Here is a 24,071-nt window from a genome sequence, read left to right on the forward strand (position 1 = left end):
CCCACTCCTTTCTCTCTCTCCTGCATCGACACCAAGTGCTGCTGGGTTGCACACAAGTAGCAGGCCCTGCTGTGCGGTGTGTGGCTCTGCCCTAACCCTGCTCCCAAGGCTGATGCCTGCAGGGCTGGCTGGGAGACTCCAGGATTTTCAGCTTCTGGCACAGAAACTCAGGGGTGACAGCTTTGTGAGGGAAGAACTACGGAGTATGTGAATTTGCTCCACCTGCACCTAGCTTTCGGCAAGCATTTGGGATGCCAGCAGTTTTGCTGAGTTCATAAAGCGTGTCTGACTGCAGCAGTTACGCTGAAAAAATCCAGAGGCTCTCCGATCTTTACTCGGTGCCATTCTTGAGGCTTTGCTGTAGCCAGGCTGGGCGCTGTTGGCAGGACACTGCTGGGTGCTGCACCTGGAGGAGCAACTGGTGGCTGGAGCAGGGGCCTGAGCAGCTTCCCATCCTCTCCCTTTTGCTGTAACGCAGCACTCACTGCGTTAATTAACATAATTACACACACCCAGACCTTGATGAAGGGGAGGCAAAAAGCCGCCGCCCAACGTGGGGCTCGAACCCACGACCCTGGGATTAAGAGTCCCATGCTCTACCGACTGAGCTAGCCGGGCGCTGGGGGAGCGCCTCCCACGGCCTGCCCTTCACCGCCGCACAAGCGCATGCGCGCTGCCTCGGAATGACGTCGCCGCGCCGCCCCTCCCGCCCAGCCTTCCTCCAGGCCGTAGTTTTGGCCAATGGGAGCGCGGCTTGTTGGGCGGTGGGGAGCGTGAGGGGGCTCGGTCGGGCTGCGGTGCCGCCATGAGCTCCATCGGCACCGGGGTGAGGGGAGGGGGGGACGGGGACGGGGACCGGGAGGGGGGGACGGGAGGAGGCTGTGTGGCCCCGGGGAGGCTGCGAGGGGAGCGGGGAGCGAGGGGACGGGGCTGTGCTGAGTCACGGCTGGGCCCGCGGCTCCCACAGCGGCTGTGGGGCCGGGCCCGGGTTTGGGGTCCTCGGAACCGCGGGGATGGGGAGCGAGAGGCCTGAGGGGGGGGGAAGAGGGGGCTCAGGGCAGAGCTCGGTGCTCTCTGCAGGTACCTGGAAGGGGTGGGGAGCTGGGGGTCGGCCTCTGCTCACAGGTAACCGGTGATGGGACCAGGGAATGGCCTCGAGTTGTGCCAGGGGAGGTTGAGGTGGGAAATGAGGAGACATTTCTGCTCAGAGAGCAGGCAGGCGTTGGGACGGGTTGCCCAGGGAGGTGGGGGAGTCGCCGTCCCTGGGGGTGTTCAGGGGAAGGTTGGGCCTGGTGCTTGGGGACATGGGTTAGTGGTGACATTGGTGGTAGGGGAATGGACCAGATGAACCTGGATGTCCCTTTCAACCCTAATGATTCTGTGATTCCTGCACTGCACTGCACGGAGCAGCCTCCTGATAATACTTAATCCCCACAAATGTCCCACAAGTGTCAGTCTTATGTTTTTAAATAGACCTGCTCTGAAAATAACGGGATGCTGTAATAACACCCTTTTGCTGAGTACCGCGTTTTCTTCCTCAGTATGACCTGTCAGCTTCGACGTTCTCTCCCGATGGCAGAGTGTTTCAGGTTGAATATGCGATGAAAGCTGTGGAGAACAGTAGGTAAGATACCAGTGCCTGCATTGCTGCTTGTTGGATGGCCGTTATTAAAGCGATGTAATTGGATTAGGCAAGCATGATGGCATTGCAGATGGAACTAATTTTAATGTCATTTTAAGCAACAATGTCCCTAGCTTCATTTTACAAGGCATCAAATTAGGCATAAAAGTAGAATAACAGCTTGTGCTTGCTTTGCAGTTTGGTAGGAGTGGGCATCTTGTGGAGAATGCAAAAGAAGACAGTAAAATTGCTCATCTGTGTTAAGGCAATAAAATCCTATGCTTTGGGGCAAAATCTGGATGCAAACTGAGTCACTGAAAGCCTGACGTGCTCAAAGCCTCATTAATTTTTGATGCCGCCTTTGCATTCATCAAGAACTTGAGGACATACAAGTTCTCTGAAAGCTACTTCAGCTTCTTTGGGAGCGTCTGTCTTCTTTCAAGTACATGCAAGGGAAAGCTGTGAGGCAAAAACTCCAACTGCGAGGTAGCAACAAGAAGCTGATGGATTAGCGAGGCATGGGCTGGCTCACCCGAGTGCCAAATAAGGATCAGTGAAACGTTTGTGTGGGGACTTGTCAGCCAGCTCTACCTTCCTCTGAGGAAATATTGATGTACTTAGTCTGCTGTTTTCCCCCTCCTCCCCCTTGTTGTCTTCGGTTGTGGGGTTGTAACAGATCTACTTCTGCGGAAATTATGTTGTAGCTTTAGTATTTTGTGAATTCTTCACTAGTTACACTATGGTTTGGTTCTGTGTGAGAGACTTCCATTTCTCTTGTCTTTCAGTACAGCAATTGGGATAAGATGCAAGGATGGCGTCGTCTTTGGAGTAGAGAAACTGGTTCTGTCCAAGCTGTACGAGGAGGGTTCCAATAAACGTCTCTTCAATGTTGACCGACACGTTGGAATGGTGAGTTACAATTTAATTTCTCATAATCAGAAAGGGACTTCCTGCTCAAAAGGAGAAATAGATACACCTGAGAATCACTAATGAAGATATTAAGTTATGCTAAGATTTGTGTCTACATAGAAATGCTATAGAGTTTTTGACTATTTTTCTGTAATTTATTCTTGATTGCACACACATAAAGTTCTAAATGTAAAATAGAAAACTTGTACGTGTTTTGAGGCTGTTAAAAATTTCTTGGAAGTTTTTTTCAGCAGTCCAGTTGCTCAAACTTGAATATGAACATAAATCCATTCCTTTTATGTAGTAAAGAAAAGAGGTGTGTTAAGAGGGAAAATACTGCAATAGCACTTGAGTGCAAGATTCTTTTCCTTCTTAATGTCTGAGAGTCAGCTGAATTCTGTCAAGGCTGACACCAATTACTGGCTAATCCGTACCAGTGATGTCAGGATGACACCAGGTAGTGGCTGCTGGGTGACAAAAATACACGAAGCTGTATTTACTGGTGATGTCACCGGTATCGGGGAGAGAACTGGATTTTTTTCTAATCTAGACTGTTACACAAAACAGGCAAAAAAAGGACATTGCTATGGATGTCTTGTGAAGTGTTATATGAAGTATTACACCAAACTATATGTTATGTATAATACATGACATGTTGGCAGTTAATACTCATGTTACGAATACTTCGTATGAAATATGAATATCAATATCAATACTTCATATGAAATATGAAATATTGCTTGGATTAATATAGTCCTGGCAAATCAGAAGACACTACTTAAAATGAAGATAATTTTAGTTATTAATTTTTCCTAGAGAAAAATTCTATACTGTGTTAGAATCTAATCATCTTGACATGGCTTGATTGAACTCAGCTGTAATAACTAATACGTAGAATTCAGTAAAGATCTTAGTTAAGTCATATGATTAGACTTCTCAAAAGTTTTCTGTAAGAAATGTTTGGACTAGCTGATGGGCATTCTCATTTCAGGCAGTAGCAGGACTTCTGGCCGATGCTCGCTCTTTGGCAGACATAGCCAGAGAAGAGGCTTCCAACTTTAGATCTAACTACGGCTATGATATCCCACTGAAGGTAAGAAATGGGCACAGCTTCTGTAGGGTTGTTTTCTTAGTCTTGGCTCTGAGAATTAAATTCTGCTGCTTGAGGCTTACTTACTCCTTCAAATAAAGACGTTAATTTTTGTTTCCACTTAGCATCTTGCAGACAGAGTGGCCATGTACGTGCACGCATACACTCTGTACAGCGCCGTCAGACCTTTCGGTTGCAGGTAAGTCTTTTGAAAATGTTTGTAAGGATCTTGTTTCACACCTGCTGGAACTAGTTAGACCAGCTGAAGTCTTTTTCAAACTTGGTGTTAGTAACCTAGGAGTCATTTTGTAAACAGATCCCTCCTTTTTTGTATGTGTGGAAAAATTGATGGGATAAAATTCATGTTTGCATGAGGGAACACCAAGCATCTAGGTTGATCACTTGCCCGTCCCTCAGTTTTAAAGCTGAGGCAGTTTAAAGAGTTAAATCTGGGGCAGTCCTGAAAGCAGAACTTTCTTCTGTGATCATCCTGCTTACCCTCAGAGATAAAGAAGAGGTTAGAGCTGCCATGCAGCTACAACACAAAAGGACTAATAGGCTGAGATCTAGTTACAGATCGAGTAAAATGTTTCTTGCAAGTTGCACATGCTTTGGTGTCGTGATCACACTAAGCCGTTCACTTAATAGAATGGAGCAGAACAGAAGGAGTTAGGCACCAAGAATAATGTAGGAAACCTGGTTTAGTCTTCATAGTTGTGTGCGTTGGTAGAAGAAATGTCTCTAATTTCCCTTTTTTCTCAATCAGTTTCATGTTGGGGTCCTATGATAACGATGATGGTGCGCAGCTGTACATGATTGATCCATCGGGAGTTTCATACGTGAGTGTGTCAGAAATATTTCCATCTTAGTGTAAGTTCCCCCTTTAAAAGCTCCTAATTTGGAAACCAGTAAGTGCCATTCCAGAAGTGCTCTTAATTGTTGCTCTCTTCCCCTGGGAAGATCTCCAGTGGATCGCTGCCTAAGATGAACAGAGCTGTTGTTTTTTTTTTTCTTTTGCATGCCTTTGTTAAACAGACATTGTCTATTTATTGGAAGTAGCGCAGTCTCCATGAAACTCATTTTTTAAAGCTTGTCTCTCAGAAATTTGGTAGCTCATTCTACCTGGTTATATCCAATGAAAATCCCCACACGTTACCCCCAAAAAAATGAGTATTGTAGTGATGCCCCGTTCACAAAATACTTTGTGTATGAGAGAGGTTTAGATAAACAAGGGCTGCTGCTCTGATGCTGGCTGCTAACAGCAAGTCAAATCAAAATGGGTACTTCTCTTTGTCTCTTCAGCTTTGTGTTACACACAGGATGGTACTTTTTTTTTTTTTTTTAATTTCAATATGTCTAATAGTGTAACTCTTGAGAGGAACAAAAGTGCTCAATTTTACGTGCTTACACTTCAATGTATTTTCATGGTAGGTGGGGTTTTTGTGTTTGATTTTTCCCCACACACACATACACCGTGGATCTTCTCTAGTTTGCTTTTCTTTTTAATTACAGTAGATGATCTGTTGCAACAAATTGAACAGACTTGTTTCTGCCCAGAGCAACTGCTGAGCAATTTTCTGTCAATGGTGGCAGTATTTAATCTAGTAATTGGATTCTGTTCTCCAGTTTAGAAATCTTACTTGAAACAGAATACCAAGGTTTACGGTGTATTTGCCTTATTATTATGGGAGTGGGGTTGGGGGGTACATATGTAATGATAATAACTGTAGAGGACATAGTATTTAACTAAACTTTTTTTTTTTTTCTATAGGGTTATTGGGGGTGTGCCATTGGTAAAGCCAGGCAGGCTGCAAAAACAGAAATTGAAAAACTTCAGGTATGATGTTCTAGTTCTATTCTGTCATTTCAAGGCAAATATTCCTACCTTATTACTTTTCTGGATGCCTAACATATGCAGGATACAAGAGAAGCAGAAGAAATATCTTGTAGATTGTTTTGGCCTCAATTATAATATTTCTGAAGTCTTGCCCCTGGGCAACGGGTAGTCCATAGGGAGTCCACATTTTTTAAATAGGAAGCATGACCATACACTGCCATGCATGCCAGCAAACACTCATTGAATTCATATAAAAACACAATAAAGTTTTCTAGTTGTGAATGAAAGCCTTAGGGCAGCATTGTACAGGGTGGTGTATCTATTTTTTTCCCAAAGGTTTTAGATGATCTTTTTCTTTAAAAAGTTGAAAAAAGCTGGTCTCATTAAGGACAGTGAGTGAAACTGCAGAATACTGAGCAACCACTGGAATATTATGACTTCAAAATGTTAATGGAGAAAAAGAAAATCCTTGCCAGCTAAGACAGTGTTTCCCAGCTAGCTGATGTTGAGGTACTGTCTCTTCTCCCTTTCTGTTTTTTTCTCCTTTTCTTCCTTTTTCTTCTCCTTTCCTCTAGCTGCTTGTCGTTGCTGACTGTAATAGACTCCCCAAAACATCTGTTATATCTGATGAAGAGGACTTTAGTGCTGTGAATGCTAGAGGGAATAAACTATGTGGCATGCTGTCACGGACAACAAAAAGAGCAATTTCTGTTCAGCATTTCTTGCTTGTGCAATACTGTAATTAATTTTGTGAAGTGCTACAAGAAAGTTCTGTGGATGCACACTGAGAAGCTGTTTCATAGCCTTCTGAATGAGCGTGTAGACAGTTAGCTATGTGAAACTGGTCCATGGAGAGAAGCTGACCGAAATGTATCAGTGTGGCTTAAGATGACTTAGAGTTAGGTTGGAACCCTGGAAGACTTCTGTCCTCCTCTTGGGTTGTAGTATTTGAATCGCTTGGAACCAGAGACAGCATGGGGCAGTTCTGCTCTTGGCCTGTTTGTTGTAATTCTTATTAATTCTTGAGTGTTATTTATAGTTTTGATCTACAAAAGTACATCACAGCTGTTCATTGAAAAATTTAAGTTCATCTGGTTGTTACACTCTTAAGAATAGTCCATTTCTGGTGGTGCAGCATTATATCTGAAAAATTACAGGAAATTACAGGAAAATTGAAAATATTCTTAGACACAATTCATTCAGTCTTGGATGTGGACAGGTGCTTGAACACCAAATTAAAGGTTGGAGTCCTATAAGATGATCTGATCTTGATACTGGAATCATGGCATCTGAGAAATCATTGTTTCAATTTCCACATGTGCAAACTGACATAAAGATAATATGCTGAGTAATAGATAATTTACCAAAAAAATTTCACTGCAGTGCTATGATTTTCAAAACCTTTATTGCTTGATATTCGTGCAGCTAATTAGTGTTTCCTATGAAGTGTAGCACAAGGAAGAGTGGTGTGCCACACAGCACAACTGCGTTGATTTATTCAATGGCTTGTTTGCAGAATGCCTTCAGTAAGGCGTGTGATCCTGTCAGAGCAGTGTGAACCAAGCGCAGTCTTGCATGCTGATGCTTTTTGTTAACTGTAAACTGGGCAGGTTCCCAGGGCAGAGTTAATTTTGCTAAGATGAATTTCTGATCGAGTGACAAAACTGAAGTGGGAAGACAGATGCGCACGAGCTTTTGTGGGGTGATTTGCCTATTGACTAAGACTCTCACCCATGGAAGAAGTGACTACGGGTGGGAAGTTAGAGGCATGCATGTAGGCATAACCTTAAAACCTGCCTTACAGGTACTGTGGAGCAAAGGCTGTATCTGGGAGGGGACGCAGCATGCGAAACCCTCGTGTGCAGCTTACACTGCAAGTGAAAAACACTGCAGGGATCACACCTATTGCGTATTACGCAAACACTTCCTAATCTTCAGCTGCAGGAAAGCCTGTGATCACATGGAGAGGATTTGAATCTTTTCATCTCTTCTACAGTGCTTCTCAAACATCTCCAGATACTATTTAAAATCTTTTAGTATATAGACATAATTGTAATTAACCCCTGTGATAAACCATTATGGTGTTTCCTATTATTGTCTGTAGAGTTAATGTTATCTAGGATGGGAAAAGGATCATGGCAAAAGATTAACTGAACCTCCAAGTTTTGACTTGTAAATGTGCATGATGGTAACAGACCTTTGGGTTTTCCTGGTTCACTGCCAAGTTCATACGCATAAACGCACACGGTCATTTAAATGTTTGTGTAACGCAAATTGTACTTGTAAATAGCAGAGTGTCAGCGGCTGCGTTACAGATTGAGTGTCACAAGCGTAAGGGCTGGCACAATGGATGTCTGTTTAGGAAACTTCTTGGAATGCAAATATGATGGCACGTCCGTCTGACCAGGCATGTTCCTTTTTCCCTGCCCATTGCTTACTCAGGCGTGTGCTTTACCCCTAGAAAGTGCAGTGAGCTTCAACGTGAACAAAGGACTGTTGTCGTCTTAAGTCCTTCACCCATGTCTCAAAACTAACTTCTGTACAGGAGCTTTGAAAACTTTTTGAAAGTCTGACAGAGATGGTAAACTACATAAGTAGTGCGTTTTACTCTGAGCTCAGTGTAGATAATGGGGAAAAAACAGAAATAACTTTGAACTTGAATATCACTTTATGCTAGGGAAAGTGTCAGTAAAATGTGTAATGAATTGGTCTGTATCCTGTGTCTGAGGGCCCATGGGTTTCAATTAAAACCACCAGGTGTGTTTTTGTGAGTGATAGATCAACAGCTGATGTTTGTTTGGTTGGTGCAAATGAAACATTGAGAAAGGAAATAAGGTTGAAATGAGATTAATCTTGCATTAATGAAATACAGTGGTCCAAAAGAGTTGACTGGCAAGAGATTTGATCTGCAGAATATGAGTTTGTCACAGAAATTGGGATGAGACTTTATTCTGATTAACTATGAAGCTGTCAGAAGACTGAGAGGTAGCAGTGAAAAAATACAAAATGAGTTGCCGATACCTTCCTCAGCCACGTAGTTGGTTGTTAACACCCTACCAGTATTCCCCTCTTTGGGCATCACTTACAAGTCAGACTTGCTTGCAACAGTATGTTGGTAAGAGCTAAAGTATTAGTGTGCTACCTAGAAAGAGTATGGATGTTGTACGTGAAAATACCATGCCTCCTCCATACTGTATGTGTGGGGATTTTACAGTAGTTTATCAGAAAGCATCTAAGAATGAGACAAGCTTTGATCATGTTACAGGTAGTTGTTACAGGTAGCTGTTCAGTTTCTAAGCTTCCAGATTAAGTACTTTAAAGTGGGGAGTCTTTCACACTCACATTTTATTTAAGGAACATTCAAGATAAAATTATTCACTGGAAGAATGGCTTGCATGTAGTAGGTTGAACAAAAGTGAAAGATGCACTTGTAGAGAATAACAGCAAGCTCATTAGGTATGTGCGCACTCATTTTCTGGCCTTGTGGAAATGAAAAACTGGACGTTCTTTTAAGCTGTGTATTTTTTTTGCCCACAGATGAAGGAAATGACCTGCCGTGATGTTGTTAAAGAGGTTGCAAAAATGTAAGTCTCCAACCTGTTTTTCCAAGTTGACAAAAATTGGTACTGCTGAACTTGCTATGGTTTCAAACTGAGACTGTTCCTTTTAAATGTGGTACCAGGTTTCACTTCTCTTAGATGTGTGCTCACATTGACTCTAGTATATTACTATTTTTCCTCTTGTGAAGTGGGACATGCTACCCAAATACTGCAAAATGACAAAGGATGCAAAAAATATGCTTGTTATCTCTGCTACTCGTTATAGGTGCAGTTTTGTAGCAGCAGTGGGTTAAAGCTTAAACTGTCTGAACATAGTCACTGGTTTTAAAATATATAAACCAAGTGACAGCTGGGAGAAACTCAGTGTCCTGGTCCTGAAGAGGTGCATACTGTGTTGTGCAGATTGTTCAATCACCTGGGGCTTCAGACATGAAGTAGCAGGCCAAAAATGAAGCTTAGGTCTCTGACGTAGCCTTCTTATTTTCCTAAAAGATTCAAGCGCTTGAAAAAGAAACACGGTAAACTCCTTGTTTAAAGAGGTTTACGGGGTATAGCTGTTTTCATTTCACTGATGAGGTTCATACCACATGAAGATGCGGGAAGTACTGAACTTGCTAACCTAATGGGCAGTTCGTTTACTGATGCAATTTAAGATGATGCATCAGTGACCTCATCACCTCAACTTGCTAATGCCATTCCACAAACTCAGAGTATAGCATGCTGACTGAGCGGCATGGTGCAAATCACATAGTAATAAGGGGAGAAAAGAGACCAGGAAGACTTGTGCTAGGTAGTGCACGAATTGGCCAGTAGTAATCTTGAAAATACTTTGTGAATTATCATTTTCAAACAAATACAAGTATCCCTCAGCTACCTACAACGCTTAATGTTTTCCAGAGACATGTCTGTGCTTGTCACATCTGATACTGATCTCAGGCGTTTTATGGCTATTACTTAGAAGGTTATAAGGAAGGAACAAATGTTTCCATCGTTTGTGTTGCAGCCTGTGAGTTTATTGCAGTTTGTGTCAGAGGCCATCGTGGTAGCAGCGAAAGGAAAGAATGTGTGGACTCTTCTTGAAACCTAACAAGGACTGATTCTAAAACTGTACAAAAGAGGCACAGATTTTCAAGTGCTCAGAAGCCTTCTGTTCTTTAATTCAGCCTCAGCTCAAAACTTAACAGCAATTCTAGGTACAGTTCAGTTTTCTTCTAGCTTAAAGCTAGTCCCTAGTAGCATTTAGCAAGATACCAAACAATTTAATCATTTTTTTAAATCACAAAGTAGATGCCAGAGTCCAAAGTAATGATTTCTTCAAGAGCTCATGGTAGTACACTTTATTGCATAAAGCTTGTAAGCAGTGTAACACCTAAGAAAGGGGTGTAGGTGGATCATGTAGGTTATCATTAAGTGCAGTCTGACAGCGACACAGGGGTGTCAAGAAGGTAAGCATATAGTATTTCCTTGGACACCCACATTAACTTTGTTCTCCTATATATTTGTTTCACAATACTTTTATCAAACTTTGATTAGAAGTAGTTATTGTGTCACTGGAGGCATCCTTACTTCTTCCCTTGTCTCCCAGCTTTCTGTGATGATGGAAATAGCTGGTATCATTCAGCTTTTGGCTTCATGCTCTCTGAAACAAGCTAAGGAGCACTGCTTTCTCAATAAACAAAGCCTGAAATTAGCATTTGCTGTAAGCATGACAGTCAGGATAGACAGCTCAATGTACAGGTTGCTAATTAGATACAAGATATGATGATGTTCAGATTTAGTCTTAAGTGTAAACTAAAGTAAGATTTACAGGAGAAATATATGATGCTGCTGGGACTGATCCAGCAGGAACAGACGATGCTGCCCTGGTTCTGCAGTATCTGAATTCTAAATATCACTTTCTATAAAGGGCCTGCTGTCCTGTTTAAGATAACTTAAGCATCTCAACTAGATAAATAACTTGCATTTTAGCTGTATTAATTTAACATCCTGTTATGCTAACAGCCCTAGAATACTCTCTGATGTGCTCTTGTTTTTGTGGGGGATACACATAAGGGAAGGGTGAGGGAGAAAGCAGAGCATGTATTAACTGTAAGAACAGTTATTTCAACAGAACAAGAAATCTGTGAAAGGAAGAGAGTATATTTGACGTGTTGACAAATCTGTTCTAATATTACTTCTTTACAGAATCTACATAGTTCACGATGAAGTTAAAGATAAAGCTTTTGAGTTGGAACTCAGCTGGGTTGGAGAAGGTAATGGATTTCTAAACTTCTATAAACACTAAAAACTAAGTTCCTGTAACTGAAGTAAAATATTTGCTTCTTAACTTCTTTCTGTACATCAAGGTTTCTATATGAATTCTGCTTCAAATGCACCTCTTTTTATTTGCAGTAACCGGTGGAAAACACGAAATTGTTCCCAAAGACATAAGGGAAGAAGCAGAGAAGTACGCCAAGGTAAGATCCAACATCGTTGTTGTCATCTCAGGGTTCCGCTAGCCAAAGCTGGAATGGAATCAATCCACAGTAGGATTCCAGCATTGTGATGGCTGGAAAATGTAGAGTCATGCATCACTTATGTAGTAGCTGATATTCTGAAGAGAGAATTGAGACTTTTGCAGTGTAATCTAGAGAACTCTTTTAAAAACTATACTTCAGGAGGTTTGCACAGTTATTTCTCTTTCAGAAGTAAATATATTCCTCTTCAATAATGGCGTGAGTAGGAAAGGTAAAGTTATTGCAGTCAACATGACTTATTAAAAGACAAGCAGCTGGAGATAGCTAGCCCCCCAGCATTTAACAGCTTTATATTTGTTCTAGAAGTGGTAATGGTGCTCAGTGTTAAACTCCTAAAAATAGGAACTAGCCTGCTGAATACCAACCTTTGTACAGATTGAGAGGATTGTAAAGCGACAGCACAACTCCCTTTGCTTATTCCAGGCAAGCTGTAGAACAGCCATTAAACTATTCTTTTCATCAATTTGTTTTAAATAGGAATCTTTGAAAGAGGAAGATGAATCAGACGATGACAATATGTAACACATTGTTACTTCAGGACAAGTTCAACTTTTTTTTTTTAAACTTAGTACAAGTTTGTTTATAATGTATTAAGCATGGGATGCTACTATGTACTTGCTGGAAAAACCTGAGTGACCAACTTGCACTAATAATAAATTTTCCATTTTACTGTCTGCTAGCTGTTATTTCAATATAGTGTAGGTCAGCGTTATCAAGAGGCAACTGTATTCCAAACTGTACAGTACTTCAAAACAGCCACTAGAAGGAAAGATGTTATCAGGTTGGTGTTGCTTCCTCTTACTTCAAAGTTTTGAGCTAGGCTAGGTACTGAAAAAGTCATCTGCTTAGAAATCTGATGAGTCTCCTGCTTACATTACCTAGTTTAGCAAACAGCAGAACTTGGTTAATCCTGCAAGTCATGATCTTGGTTAATCAAGTTCATCTGTCACCATAGTCCCTGATTCTGCTTGGCAGGAGACAACATACCTAGCTGTAAAAAAAAAAAAAAAAAAAAAAAAAAAGCAGCTGCCAGTTTTAGTGATATACCCAGCTGACAACTTCAAACAGCCTGTGTAACAAACAGAAACGCAGGGGGAGAAAAAGCTTTAATCTGAAGTGTTAAGACCACACTAGGAAAAATAAACAATGTGAAGCACTTGAACACCAGTGCTTGTGTTAAGTTGTAAGGCTGAGATCTACTAAGCTGTGTAACTGGAATAAAAAAAAAAAAAAAGTTCAGTTCAAGTTTTCACAGCTTTATTCAGCTATGGTTACTTAAATCAGTTCTGAAGCAATAGTTAACTTTCCCAGGAACTGAAAACAAGCTTTCCTGCCCATTTCCCACACCCCTCCTCTTTCCTAGGAAAAGAGGCAGTATCTAGTCTAGTCACTTCAAAGTTTTCAAAGACAAGGCCTATTCACCACTTTAAAACTCTAAATGCAAGTCTTATACATTAAATTAAAATTCAGAGGTCATGTTTAATCCAAAAATGCACACTTTGCTAACAAATCAAATGCCTCAGCTTCAGTACTACATATTAGTAATGACAAGCCTATTAAAATGTTTCCTCCTAGTTTTTATCTTTCTGTGCTTCTGCTTTCTCTTTTCTAAAGGAATTATAGGATACAGCTAGTTTTTGTTTTTTTTTTTGGCAAGGGAAAGAAAATGGAGATAGATGGGTCTGCATCAGTGCAGAATGACCATCGCAGCTTATGTTTGCTGCAGTCAAGCTGCATGAACTTTCGCTTCTGCCAGGCACAGCTTTCAAACTCTGCTAGAACTGTCAGGCCTCCCTGCACGGACATGAATGATGAGCATGATGGATAGCTTCAGTCAGCATTGTCTCCTGAGGCAACAGTGCAGTTGTTACACTGAGTCAGGGCTTAGTTCTGTATTGCATTCAGCTGGAATTTACTACTGAAGCTTGCTGCTGATTCAGCTCTTTGAGTCAGTGAGAGCCAGTTAGGGAACTAATCAGCAGTCTAAAGCATTTGCTGAGGGCTGAGCTTCCACTCACCATATGTAACAGGACTCCTTGATTCTCTTCAGGCTGTCTTTATTCTGCACCTGAAGTATTGCTGAATGGAAATTAAAAGCCATCCTTACATGGCTACAGGTGTCCTTCTAATCCTTTTAGTAAGAGCCATTCAGAACTAGGCCAAGGAAGTACAGCAGCCATACAAGTTCAGTTTCTGTTTTAAGTGAGAAGAACAATATCAGTCCTGCATGAAAAAAATACTTCACCATGTTAAGATACAGGCAGGAACATAGCCACTTTCCTACTCAAGTTTCAGAGTGGATACTTATCAGAGAACAGAAGTTCCTTTGACAAAGCATGCTCTGGTTTGTTGCTTGTTGTGTAGAAAAGCCCAATGAGAAGCAATTTAAGAGATTACATGTTTCCAGTGAACTTACCTGTCATGGCAACGTTCAGTTAAACAATTCCAAGCTGAGTGTTACTGTCAGGTTTTAAGTTATCACAGAGAACTGACCTTCAGCTCTAGCAAGGAAAAAAGCCACTCCTCTTATTTTTATTGGCCCCAGATGGGGAAAGATAAAAAAGGCAAGAATTAGAAGGATCTTTTTTGGGGAAGTATATTAGCATTTATTCAGAAGCAGTAAAAATCAGAAGAAGTAATTACTGAACACACTGTTTTAGTAATACGATTTTCCTTAACATTTAAAAGGAAAACAGGAGAAACCTAGCAGGCTTCCAATGCATTAAGAATTGCTACCTTTGAGCAATAAGACTTGTGGAACTTCAGAACTCATTTCTAGGCTAGAAGGATCCTCATTTCAGCAGAAAAACTATTGCAAACTCATTACAGCTACTGCTGTAGCCTTCACCTAGCTGCAGAAGTGCCCGCTGGGATAGCCAGTGAGACAACGCTGCACTTTAATACTTAAGTAACATGCTTCAAATTAATAAAGAACACAATTATATACATTTGTGCAGTATCACTTTTCACTAGTTTAGTTTACAGCTGATAGGCTAAATGCCAGCCTTTGTGGATTTTGCTGCTAAGAATTAGTGTTGTTGCTGTGTCAAACAGTAAGTTGAGCAGAGGAAGAAGTCTTCCAAGAGAAGAAAATGGCAACACCAACTACATAAAAACTTGCAAATGCTGTAGGACAGCACAGCATTGTTAAACTTTGCTTAAATTAAGACCAGGTCTTATTTCTAAACATACAGAGCTGAGGCAAATCATTTGGTTGGAGCTAAGCTTGAGAAGGGCTAAAACTAGATGCAAGATCATCACATACACAAGGATTTGTTACAGAAATAAATTCGTTACAGTAAAAAAAATCTGTAACAAATTTGTTACAGAAAAAGAGAGAGTATAAAAATCTCAACAGAAAAAAAAACTTCCCTTTAGTAGGGGCCATTTCTTAAATACAGGCCTGGAAAAAACAAATATCTGGCTGTGTTATAGACACTCCGTGAGAGGCCTGAAAATGGTTGATTTTGAGTTTAACATTGCAATGCAGAAGTACACTGCAAGGCTAACAAACGTGTCCATGGTAAGGTAAATTTCTGAATCACAGGCTTAAATAAGCAAGAGGTGATTCTTAGCACTCATTTTGAACGTTTCTGCCAGGAGTACTGGGAAGTTTCAGTTCTGAATTTAGCAGAAGAGCCTAATTAGCCCACACCATGGCAGCATTTCTTGCTGTGGGCTTAACAAGTAACCTTCTTGGTCTGGGCTCTGGCCATTTATGGGAATACATAATAGAGCAGAAAGTCAGATCCGCACTTGGAATGCATAACTGTAGTTCTTGCCATGCTGGAACACAACTTCAGAGTATTCATGGCAAATACTGTTGCTCGAGACCCAAAGCACATGCCCTAACAGCACAACAAAAAAGAGACTGTACAGAGCAACTCATCTCTTAGCTTAAAGTCATCCTTCCACCACAGGAAGGTTTAAGAAATACATAGATCTAGCAATGAACAAGAACGGATGTACAGTATAATCCTGCCTCTCACGTCTCACACACCCACTGATAGTTGTTCAGCACCTGATGAATCACTGCTCTGATATTTAGTACAACTGGGTACGTCACATTCCCTGTTACAATCGGTTAGTCAGCGAGTCCACGTACAGAGGCCTTGCTTGAGGAAATGAAGGGGACTGCAGGTGACAAGTTTGAAAGTAATCCATCCAGTTTACATTTATCTCCATGACTGCACCAAAACAGATTTTAGGATATGCAAATTCACTTGCAATGTTCAAAAATCAGATCTAAGCTGTACCATCAGGGTAATCAAATTCCTTTTTTTTTTTTTCCCACTGATTTACATGGCCATAAAAAAAAAAAGTGTATTGGGTAATATCTTCATTAAAAGTGACTGATATTACTGATTAAAGCAAGGTAAGATTGAGCTGTTTGAACATCTCAGACATAACCCATCCATAAAATCCAGTTTGGCAGATAGATATACATGAGGATATCTCCCTAATACCTCTTACTACGCCATAGTTGGTGTTGACTCAGAAGAAAAGCACTTGAAACAATTAATTCCATGCGGATCTGGAGCATGCCAAGCATCAGGTCGCTTGTTACTTCTCATAACCAAAAATAGCGTGCTGGCCTAAGGTTAAAAGTCCCCCACGCTGCAAGTTACTGACACAGTAACGCTTGAGATGCTATTTGGCTCTGCAGTCCAAGTCACTCTTAAGGAAGCAGCTTTGGTCTAACTACACAGGTGATACTGCAAGTCTCCTCCTTAAGACAGAACTGTAACAACATGACAGAACACAAAACAATGACTTCCACAACATAGCTTAAGCATTTATCAGCGGGAAGGCAAAATAACGTACATTATTTTGCAGTCACCCAAATCATGCAGAACTTCAAGATACAGAAGAGAAAAATAGCTGTAGTTGTCATGACAATTTTGAGGCTGTACCACCACCACCAAAAATTCAGTAAGGAGTGTTCGCTCCCCCTTGCTTCCTTCTTTCAGTTGTCTCTAAGACAAGGACTAGTTTTTCCTCCACCCACCAGTTTTTCAAGTTACGTACAGCAAGGAAGTTACTTTTACCTACAAATTGGGAGCTATTTTGAGACATTAACTGCTCCTAACTTTCCATATTAGATGATCATCTACTTATGCCCAATTACAGAGCTGCAGAAACCATGCTGCAGAAGAGGTAGGGGTGTAGCCTTGCTGTCTATCCAATAAATACATGTTAGTATGTGAGAACACCAGACCTACAACCGAGTTCAGACCAAGTCTCCCATTTCCAGGAGGGCTAAACCACCATGCAGTGCTCTTCATCTTCAGTACGCTGCTATTAAAGGACTCTGAAACAGTTGTTTAAAAACGGTTCTTACAAATTGCTGTGCCAACCAAAAATGGACAACTAGAATAAAGCAGGCAGCAGCCAGGCATAGTTTATAGTCCAAACATGTGCATATAATCAGATACAGAAGAAAAAGAGGAATCCCCTGAAGTTTCCCCTAAAGACAATATAAGAACTACCCACCAAAAAAAAAAAAAAAAAAAACACATTTTGGTTGCCACAAGACAAGACAAGTAAAAATTTAGAAAGAAGTTTTGTTTATTGTGTAAAGTTAGACATCATTTGATAGGACGTGTATAGCCTGCAAGCCCCAGCTGCATGCATTCAGAGTCACTTTCACTTTCAGCAACAGATCGCTAATGTCCCCATGGGAGGGTGGAATCAGCTCATATTTAAGACCCCTTCCAACCCAAACCATTCTATTACCTAAGGGTAGGTTAACTTAACAGTGAATCCACCCAGAAGCTGATACATTCTGAACACACACACACCAAAAGCAATGGTTAAATTAACTCCAGGAAGCTTTTTAAAGTTTTGTTCGCAGAGCTTTCAAAAAAGCAGGAATCTGCTGCGTTCATTGTTTGGGGTAGGAAGGAGACTACGTTAACAGGTTCCAACAGCAGCAGAGGAAGTGCGAGGTGACTTTAACAGCATGCTTACATAAAGCTCAGTCTCAGCTCTCATTCCATGCATTTCCACACTAAAAAGATCACCACTTTAGGAAGCGGTTTTTCCCCCATGCCCATTTCTCAATGCATCAGGAATAGAAGAAATCTGAAATACTGACTCAGGAAGCTGGATGAAAGCATAGCTTGATTTGTTTCCAGTAGGAAAGTTCCAGTTTAACAAGCAACCATTCCACCCAGCCCAAATGTTCCTTTCTATTCTCACACCAGTTTGTACCCATTTTGCTGCTCACAAGGAGGAGACCACTACCACACTAATAAGACACATTTCATTGACCCAAACTAATTAAACTCACAAGAAGTCACGAATTCTGTTCCTTGACAGTTCTGTAACTCAACACAACACAGCTCATTTCAGCGATTCTGTTTACACTGTGCTGGTTTTAACTAATGGGGTGGCAGCGTGCACAGCAGAACTGCAGCTCCTGACAGGAGAAAGCTTACCCCTGCAGGTACCAGCCTCCTGCAAACAGTGTGATCTTGCAATTAATTCACAGCTTAACTGTGCTAACACAGTGCTGGCTGGTCAGCTAATTCCCTCACCACTTGGAAATTAACTACCACTAATAATATCCTTCAAGCAAAATACACAAAGGGAAAGAGTAGCTTTGGAAAAAAGGCCTAAGCAGGAGGAAAATCAGAAGGTAATCACTGGCCAAAGTGATTCTCACTAACAGCGGCTACTTACAGCTAATAACATTTAATTCAAAGACTGAGGGCATTAATGCTTTTAGAAAAGAATCAATACTGACGAACTGCACTCTTGTTAGCTGAGGCTGAAAAGTAAATTAACCAGAAGTGATTAAACTAATTTGGACAAGTAAAAGCCCTAGAAGAAAGGGCATAACTACTGCCCTCACAGGCTTTCTTTTGCTGAATATCCCTGCTTGCACAAGTAGTTTTGCTTCTTTCTGCTGGGCTGCATACTAATAGTGGCATACACATTGCTTTCTGGAACACTGACAAGGAGAGAGCGTGCAGCCCTAGCCCTGAGCCAGCTGGGTGATTGTGCTTGACACCCTGCATCTGAAAATCCCCCTATTTTAGTCAACAGGCTTGGAGGGGGCACCTGTGCGGGTGGGTAGACCATGTCTGAGGACTCACCTTCAGTATTAGAACAGTATTTTCTTCCTCTGCAAGTATGGAAACATGTCTTAGTAAAAATCCAAACAGGGCAAGAAAAAGCCTGTGCATGTGAAAACACAGCTTTTAAGTTTTATTTCCTCTCATACTTCTTAAACGAGTCCTTCTGCAGAAGGAAAAAAAGCCTGTCAGGATATAAACTTGCAACAGGTAGCATGAGCAAGGAGGACTCCTACTTCAGACTGGCTGTGACAAATCACTCTGAAAATTACTTTGAGAGCAAAAAAACCACTGTCCTCAATATTCTAACACAGGTATTGAGAAAAAATTCAGCTGGAGTTACTTCTCTTTACCGAAAGAAAAAGAACTGATTTTAGCTCTCCAACTTCAGCATCAGTCAACATCTTAGATACGAACAATATGAACAACAGACACCCACTCAGTGTATGTTTGCTCCCAATTTGGTTTCACCAAAAGCTGAAGAAGTGAATCTGTAGTTGCTCCCAAGCAGGTACCAGAAGTTCAGTATTTGAGGAGGAGTATAATCTACCAGAAATTTAACTTATTTGGAAGATTGCAGTAAGATTCTTCAAACACAGCATGCAAACTCATTTAAATATTAAAGTTTAAATTATGTAACTACAATTCCCCAGAGCAGTTTTTGCATTCAAGTCTCACCCTGTATGTTTGATTTAGATGGGAAGCTACTCAAGCTCTACTATTTATAAACAAGATTTGACTCTGTTAGGAAGTATTAGTGTTATGAGTATCTAGAGTTTCACATGCAAGTTTAAAAAAAAGTTTTCAACTTGAGTTTATTTCAGGAACACTAAAACCATATTCGCTCTGTAGACTAGTGACTAACTATATTTACAGAGAACAACTCTTCCAATCCCATAGAAAACGTCTCTTCTCACTTTGAAAGATAAGAAATTGCTCAGGTAAACTGTTTAGACCAACAATAAAGCACATTGGAGCCCAGGCAAAAAAACAAAGCTACATGCAGTAGAGACGCTTTGGAAACCAATTAGTTTTATTTTAAGTCTGTGCTCATTCGGTTTACTGTGCTAAAATGGTTGATGCACTGGCACAGGCCACGTGGATATACACACAGGATACATTTCTAGTACCAAGCTGTGTCTGTTGCAAACAAATTATATGGAAGGCTGAAACAAAGTTTGATTACACATGACTGACAGCTAGATCTAATCTTTCACCTTTACTCCTGGCATTTAAATTACCAGTTAGCCTGTGAAAATGTACGTAGGAACATTCTCCTTCAGCAGCCACGTGAAGTAACGTTACCACCCAGAGCAGTAACTGAATCCATGCTTGATCTCAAGCACTTACTTCAAGTTTTGGAGGACAGACTGATCACTGGGATCCAGGTGATGGCAACCAAAACTTTCCGCCACACTGAAACGGCAGCTGCTGCACAAGTCTTCAGCTTCTAGGATGAAAGCAGCAGCTCCATCAGTTGAGAACTCAAACTTCTTCTCTTGGTACTACGCTGCTAATAACAGACCAGCCGATGTGTCACTAGTTTCTGCACACATCTTATAGCATGCAGGGCTGTAGTTACGAAGTGCAGCCACAAGCACAACAGAGTCTGGATGTAGTTTATTCAGGAAGAGCGGGGCTGCTTCTCCCTGGAGATCCCTGAAGCCACTAACAAGATACACTCTGACAAGCTGAGCACGTAGCAGCATTTTACTCCTGTTACTGGAAGGAGAAACTGCAAAGCGAGTACTACAGCTGGGTCAGAGCTAATAGGAAAGCTGACTCAGATTTTTTTTCCCTCTCCCCTCATACAAAACGCTACGTTAGAAGTATTTTCATGATTATTCACATCCAGAACTTACTGTACTGGCGCAAAACACACCTCCAACAGGTTCAAGAACCCACCAGTCAGATTTGGGGAATGTAATGCACTAATTCAGGTTGAAGGGTTGCTACGCTTTCTCCAACAACACTCACAACTAAGCATTCAAAGACAGCACGCACATTTCTGTTTGGATAACTGCATACCCATTTTTTTGGGTATGAGAACAAGAAAGTGCCAGTGCTGGGGTAGCAAAGCAGTTGGTAATAGTTTGATTTATTTTTTTTTTAATATAATATACACTTTTTAATCTACCTATCTCTATTTATACCTATAAACATGAAGGAACTTGCTGCTGAGAGCAGTAAAGCACAACTTTTTCCATGAGTAGGAAAGGTTTGACCTTTCATTTTTATGATGCAGCTATTAAGAACTGATCTTTCTGGTGTCATCGCTTTTCTGTGGGGTTTGTTCCTCTCCCTCCCCCCTTTTTTTTCCCCTTATAAAACTATACTAAGTACTCCAGAACTCCTTGACACACTCTTTTGAGCCAGTTCCAGAGTCAGAGCACACATTTGACCTTCATTTGTGCAGAAATTCAGCAGTTCCACACAGACAGGTTCTGAACCACAAGGCAGATGCTTGCTCAACCACTGCTGGAAAAATACCGCCTATTTACTGGCAGCACAGAAACACCAAGGGGAAGGGCATCTAAAAAAGGAGAACTAAACACTAGAAACAAAAAGTAAAAGAAGCTGGCAGTCCCTGAACATCTGTGAAGTTGAACAAAGTAACATAGTGTTTCATTATATATAGAGAAGCTCAATTTAGAACAAGAATCAGTATTTTTAATACTCTTTGAATGTTTTGGCCGTGATTGTATACATATTGAGTTTCTAATTATATGTAAATGCAGTACATCGAGAGCAGTGTCTGACTACTAAAGAGAATTAAAACACCTTACTTATCCCAGAAATCTCTTCTCATTATACTCTCTTTTCCTAAGGAATCTACACTTAAAAAAAAAAATATATTAAAATGCTACTCATAGTACTAAAGAAATTGCAAGACACAAATTACTGTATTTACTTTTTCCTATTGGAAATAGGAAATACACATATATGCAAGGCTGAACAACTTCCCTGTGAATTCTGCAACTATGACACCAAGGAAATTTGAAGTACATTAACTTTTCTAATTTACTTATAGGACTGAGCCATCAAGACCAGTTATTCATTTAGAGTATCTTGATGCCTCAGTGTTGTTTTGCACGAACTAAGCACAAAACACACACCCAGAAGGTGATTATTCTGTCCCACAAGGCCTTTGGTACTAACAAAGCACACATCATACAAGTGCCCCTGCTTTGAACAATGGTGTTAAATATTTTTATTTCTTTTATCGCGTCTATTTACAGAGAGATTAGATAAAAACTCCTACTGATTGTTTCATACTATAACTCAAAAGCAAGTGTTAGCTTTGTAAAGTTAAAGGGGCTCGCACCAGAAAACTGCTGCTCATTTTTTCCACTCCTGTCAACTGTTTCCCTGTAAGAGATCACATGGTGGGGGGAAGGGGCACAACTGCAAGGATACAGTATAGCCAGGCTATATTTAATTCTCAAGGGCTAGTTCACACTGACATACTTTTAGATGCAAAACCTCAATATCATAGTCCTGCTCCGAGTTCGGAAGTTCATGTTTCAATGAAAAGTTACTTTAAACCAAAAATAGGAGTGGTCTCCAGCGTGCCAAAAGCGCAGCTTTTTCATTCCATTATACCAGACATCATCCCCAAGCTGCGTGTGAATGTTTATGCTCTCTGGTGTGCTGCCTAGCTAGACATTCTTAGGTGCTTTAAATGCCATAAAAGAACAAGTCACCTCCTCTGATGACTAACTACATAGAAAAAAAAGCTTGCTCACAGTAGTTAGATGGATGATGTGCCAAGAGCTTCCTAGGCACGCCAGCTGCAACAGATACACCCAGGTGGACAGAGTTTTTCTGCTAGAAATCAGAAACAAGACTGATTAGTTTTGTCACAAGTTTATTTATTGAGTGGTACTGTACTTAATACAGATATAAACTGTTGCTCCAAAGTCTGAAGTCATGATTCAGCTAATACAATCCACACTGATACCGTACATTTACATTCAAAATAAAGTCTTACAGTTTTGCTACCAGCAGAGTTAAGTTTAATGTATTCTAAACAATTGACTGCTCTTCAGATTATTCACTGCATCAGCTGGAACCACACCACAAAAATCAAAATCCCCTCAGCATTAAAAGAAACGCCCCAAGCCTTCCTCTAACTTGTGCATGTCTTCAAGCATCTTTACAACCAGGATCCACACACCAGAAATCCAGAGCTATGCTTCTAATGTGTTAGACATGATCTGTAGTCAATTCTAAGCATTCTTTGCATGCATTAACCCTTACTAGAGATTTAGGGCTTACCTGTATTAAGTGGCACTTAAGCTCAGTAGAGAACTGTCTCTTTGCCTGCTGCTTCCTAGAATACCAAATTTAGTTTAAAAATAAAATAATCTTTAAATCAGATCTCACACGGAAGATACAGATAAGCTAACAATCCATTTATTGCAGCATTGGCAAAACAGGCTTTGTAATTACGATAGATGATACTGATAGATGCTATCACTGCTGCTTTAAATAAGACTAAGGTACGGATGTAGCTGACAAAGCTACTGAAATCGAATAGGTTTTCGTTAATTTGAGGAAAAATAACGGATCTGCGCTAAATCCGAGCACAAACCAGGCTTCACACACAGGGCCAAGACCATTAAAACACGAGCACGGCCGCGTAGAGCTGGTTCCTGTCAGTAACCGGCACCGGGAGCCGCCATCCTGTGGCGATGCAGACCCCGGTAACGACCAATTACCCCCCAACCCCCCCCCCCAACCGCCCCCTACCTGCAGCCACCTCACAGCCCGGCGGCCGCCACCAGAGGCAGCACCACCGCCACCACCGCCGCTTCCCTTCCCCGGTAGCCTCCCTGCTTCACCGCCAACCGCCGAGGAGACGCCGAAACCGCTCCGTGACGAGGCCCCGGGGCGCTGAGGGGGCCCCGCGGCCGCCATGTGAGGGCCGAGCCGGGCCCGGCCCCGCGGCGCCGCCGCCTCCCCCCCGCCCCGCGGCCGCCTAAAATGGGCAGGAGCCGCGCACAAAATGGCGCCGGCAGCCCCGGCGCCGCTGCGCATGCGCGCCGCGCCCGCCGCAGCCTCCCCCCCCTCCTTCCCGCCCCGCCCTTCCCCTCGTCCCCCCGCCCCTGCGCGGCTCGCGGAGGCGGCTCCAGCCAATCGCGTCGCGCCGCCGCTGTTCCTCGCCTCCCGGTCGCAGCCAATCGCCGCGCTCGGAGGCGCATCCGGCTCCGCTTCCCGCCAATCAGCCGCGGGGGGTTCGGTGACTTCACTTTAACTGCCACCAATTGCGTCGCTTCCTGTCGGAGAGCCAATCAAAAGTCCGCGTGCCTCTACCTGCGTCGACGCTTGACCAATACCCTTCGCCGTCCTCACTGCGACCAATCGGAGCGCCGTCCGCGGCGCCCAATCCGGGCGGGGCAGAGCCCCGGGGGGCGTGAGGAAGGGACCAATGGGAGCTCGAGCAGGCCGGATTCTGC

At 41.9% G+C, this 24,071-nt stretch overlaps 2 protein-coding genes across 14 annotated transcripts; one reads left to right on the forward strand and one right to left on the reverse strand.

Moving 5' to 3' along the window:
• The first annotated feature begins 725 nt into the window (after positions 1-725).
• Positions 726-12,207, forward strand: PSMA3 (proteasome 20S subunit alpha 3). Its single transcript, XM_082761504.1, has 11 exons — positions 726-826; positions 1,542-1,624; positions 2,407-2,530; positions 3,522-3,623; positions 3,746-3,819; positions 4,387-4,459; positions 5,392-5,457; positions 8,995-9,041; positions 11,202-11,269; positions 11,409-11,473; positions 12,011-12,207. The coding sequence occupies exons 1-11, from the start codon at positions 806-808 to the stop codon at positions 12,053-12,055; spliced, it is 768 nt and encodes a 255-aa protein (XP_082617630.1). The 5' UTR covers positions 726-805; the 3' UTR covers positions 12,056-12,207.
• Positions 2,455-23,658, reverse strand: LOC309878683 (uncharacterized protein). Of its 13 annotated transcripts, none has more exons than XR_014317602.1 (6): positions 23,365-23,658; positions 22,891-22,945; positions 22,359-22,440; positions 18,634-20,062; positions 13,552-13,726; positions 12,348-12,524 (listed from the first exon to the last, which is right to left on the reverse strand). XR_014317602.1 is itself a non-coding variant. In XM_082761507.1 (6 exons), coding segments are annotated over exons 1-4 (414 nt in total). In that variant the 5' UTR covers positions 23,653-23,658; the 3' UTR covers positions 12,348-13,726; positions 18,634-18,778; positions 19,963-20,060. The 13 variants fall into 13 exon arrangements, 5 of the variants coding, with proteins under 5 accessions (XP_082617635.1, XP_082617633.1, XP_082617632.1 ...); XM_082761507.1 differs by having other exon boundaries at positions 12,348-13,726; positions 18,634-18,778; positions 19,963-20,062; positions 22,359-22,437; positions 23,375-23,658; XR_014317597.1 differs by lacking the exons at positions 12,348-12,524; positions 13,552-13,726 and adding an exon at positions 2,455-2,571 and having other exon boundaries at positions 19,963-20,062.
• Between the last annotated feature and the right edge of the window lie 413 nt (positions 23,659-24,071).

The sequence above is a fragment of the Aythya marila genome, assembly GCF_965140915.1.
Source record: "Aythya marila genome assembly, chromosome: 5".
In the NCBI taxonomy this organism is placed as follows: domain Eukaryota; kingdom Metazoa; phylum Chordata; class Aves; order Anseriformes; family Anatidae; genus Aythya; species Aythya marila.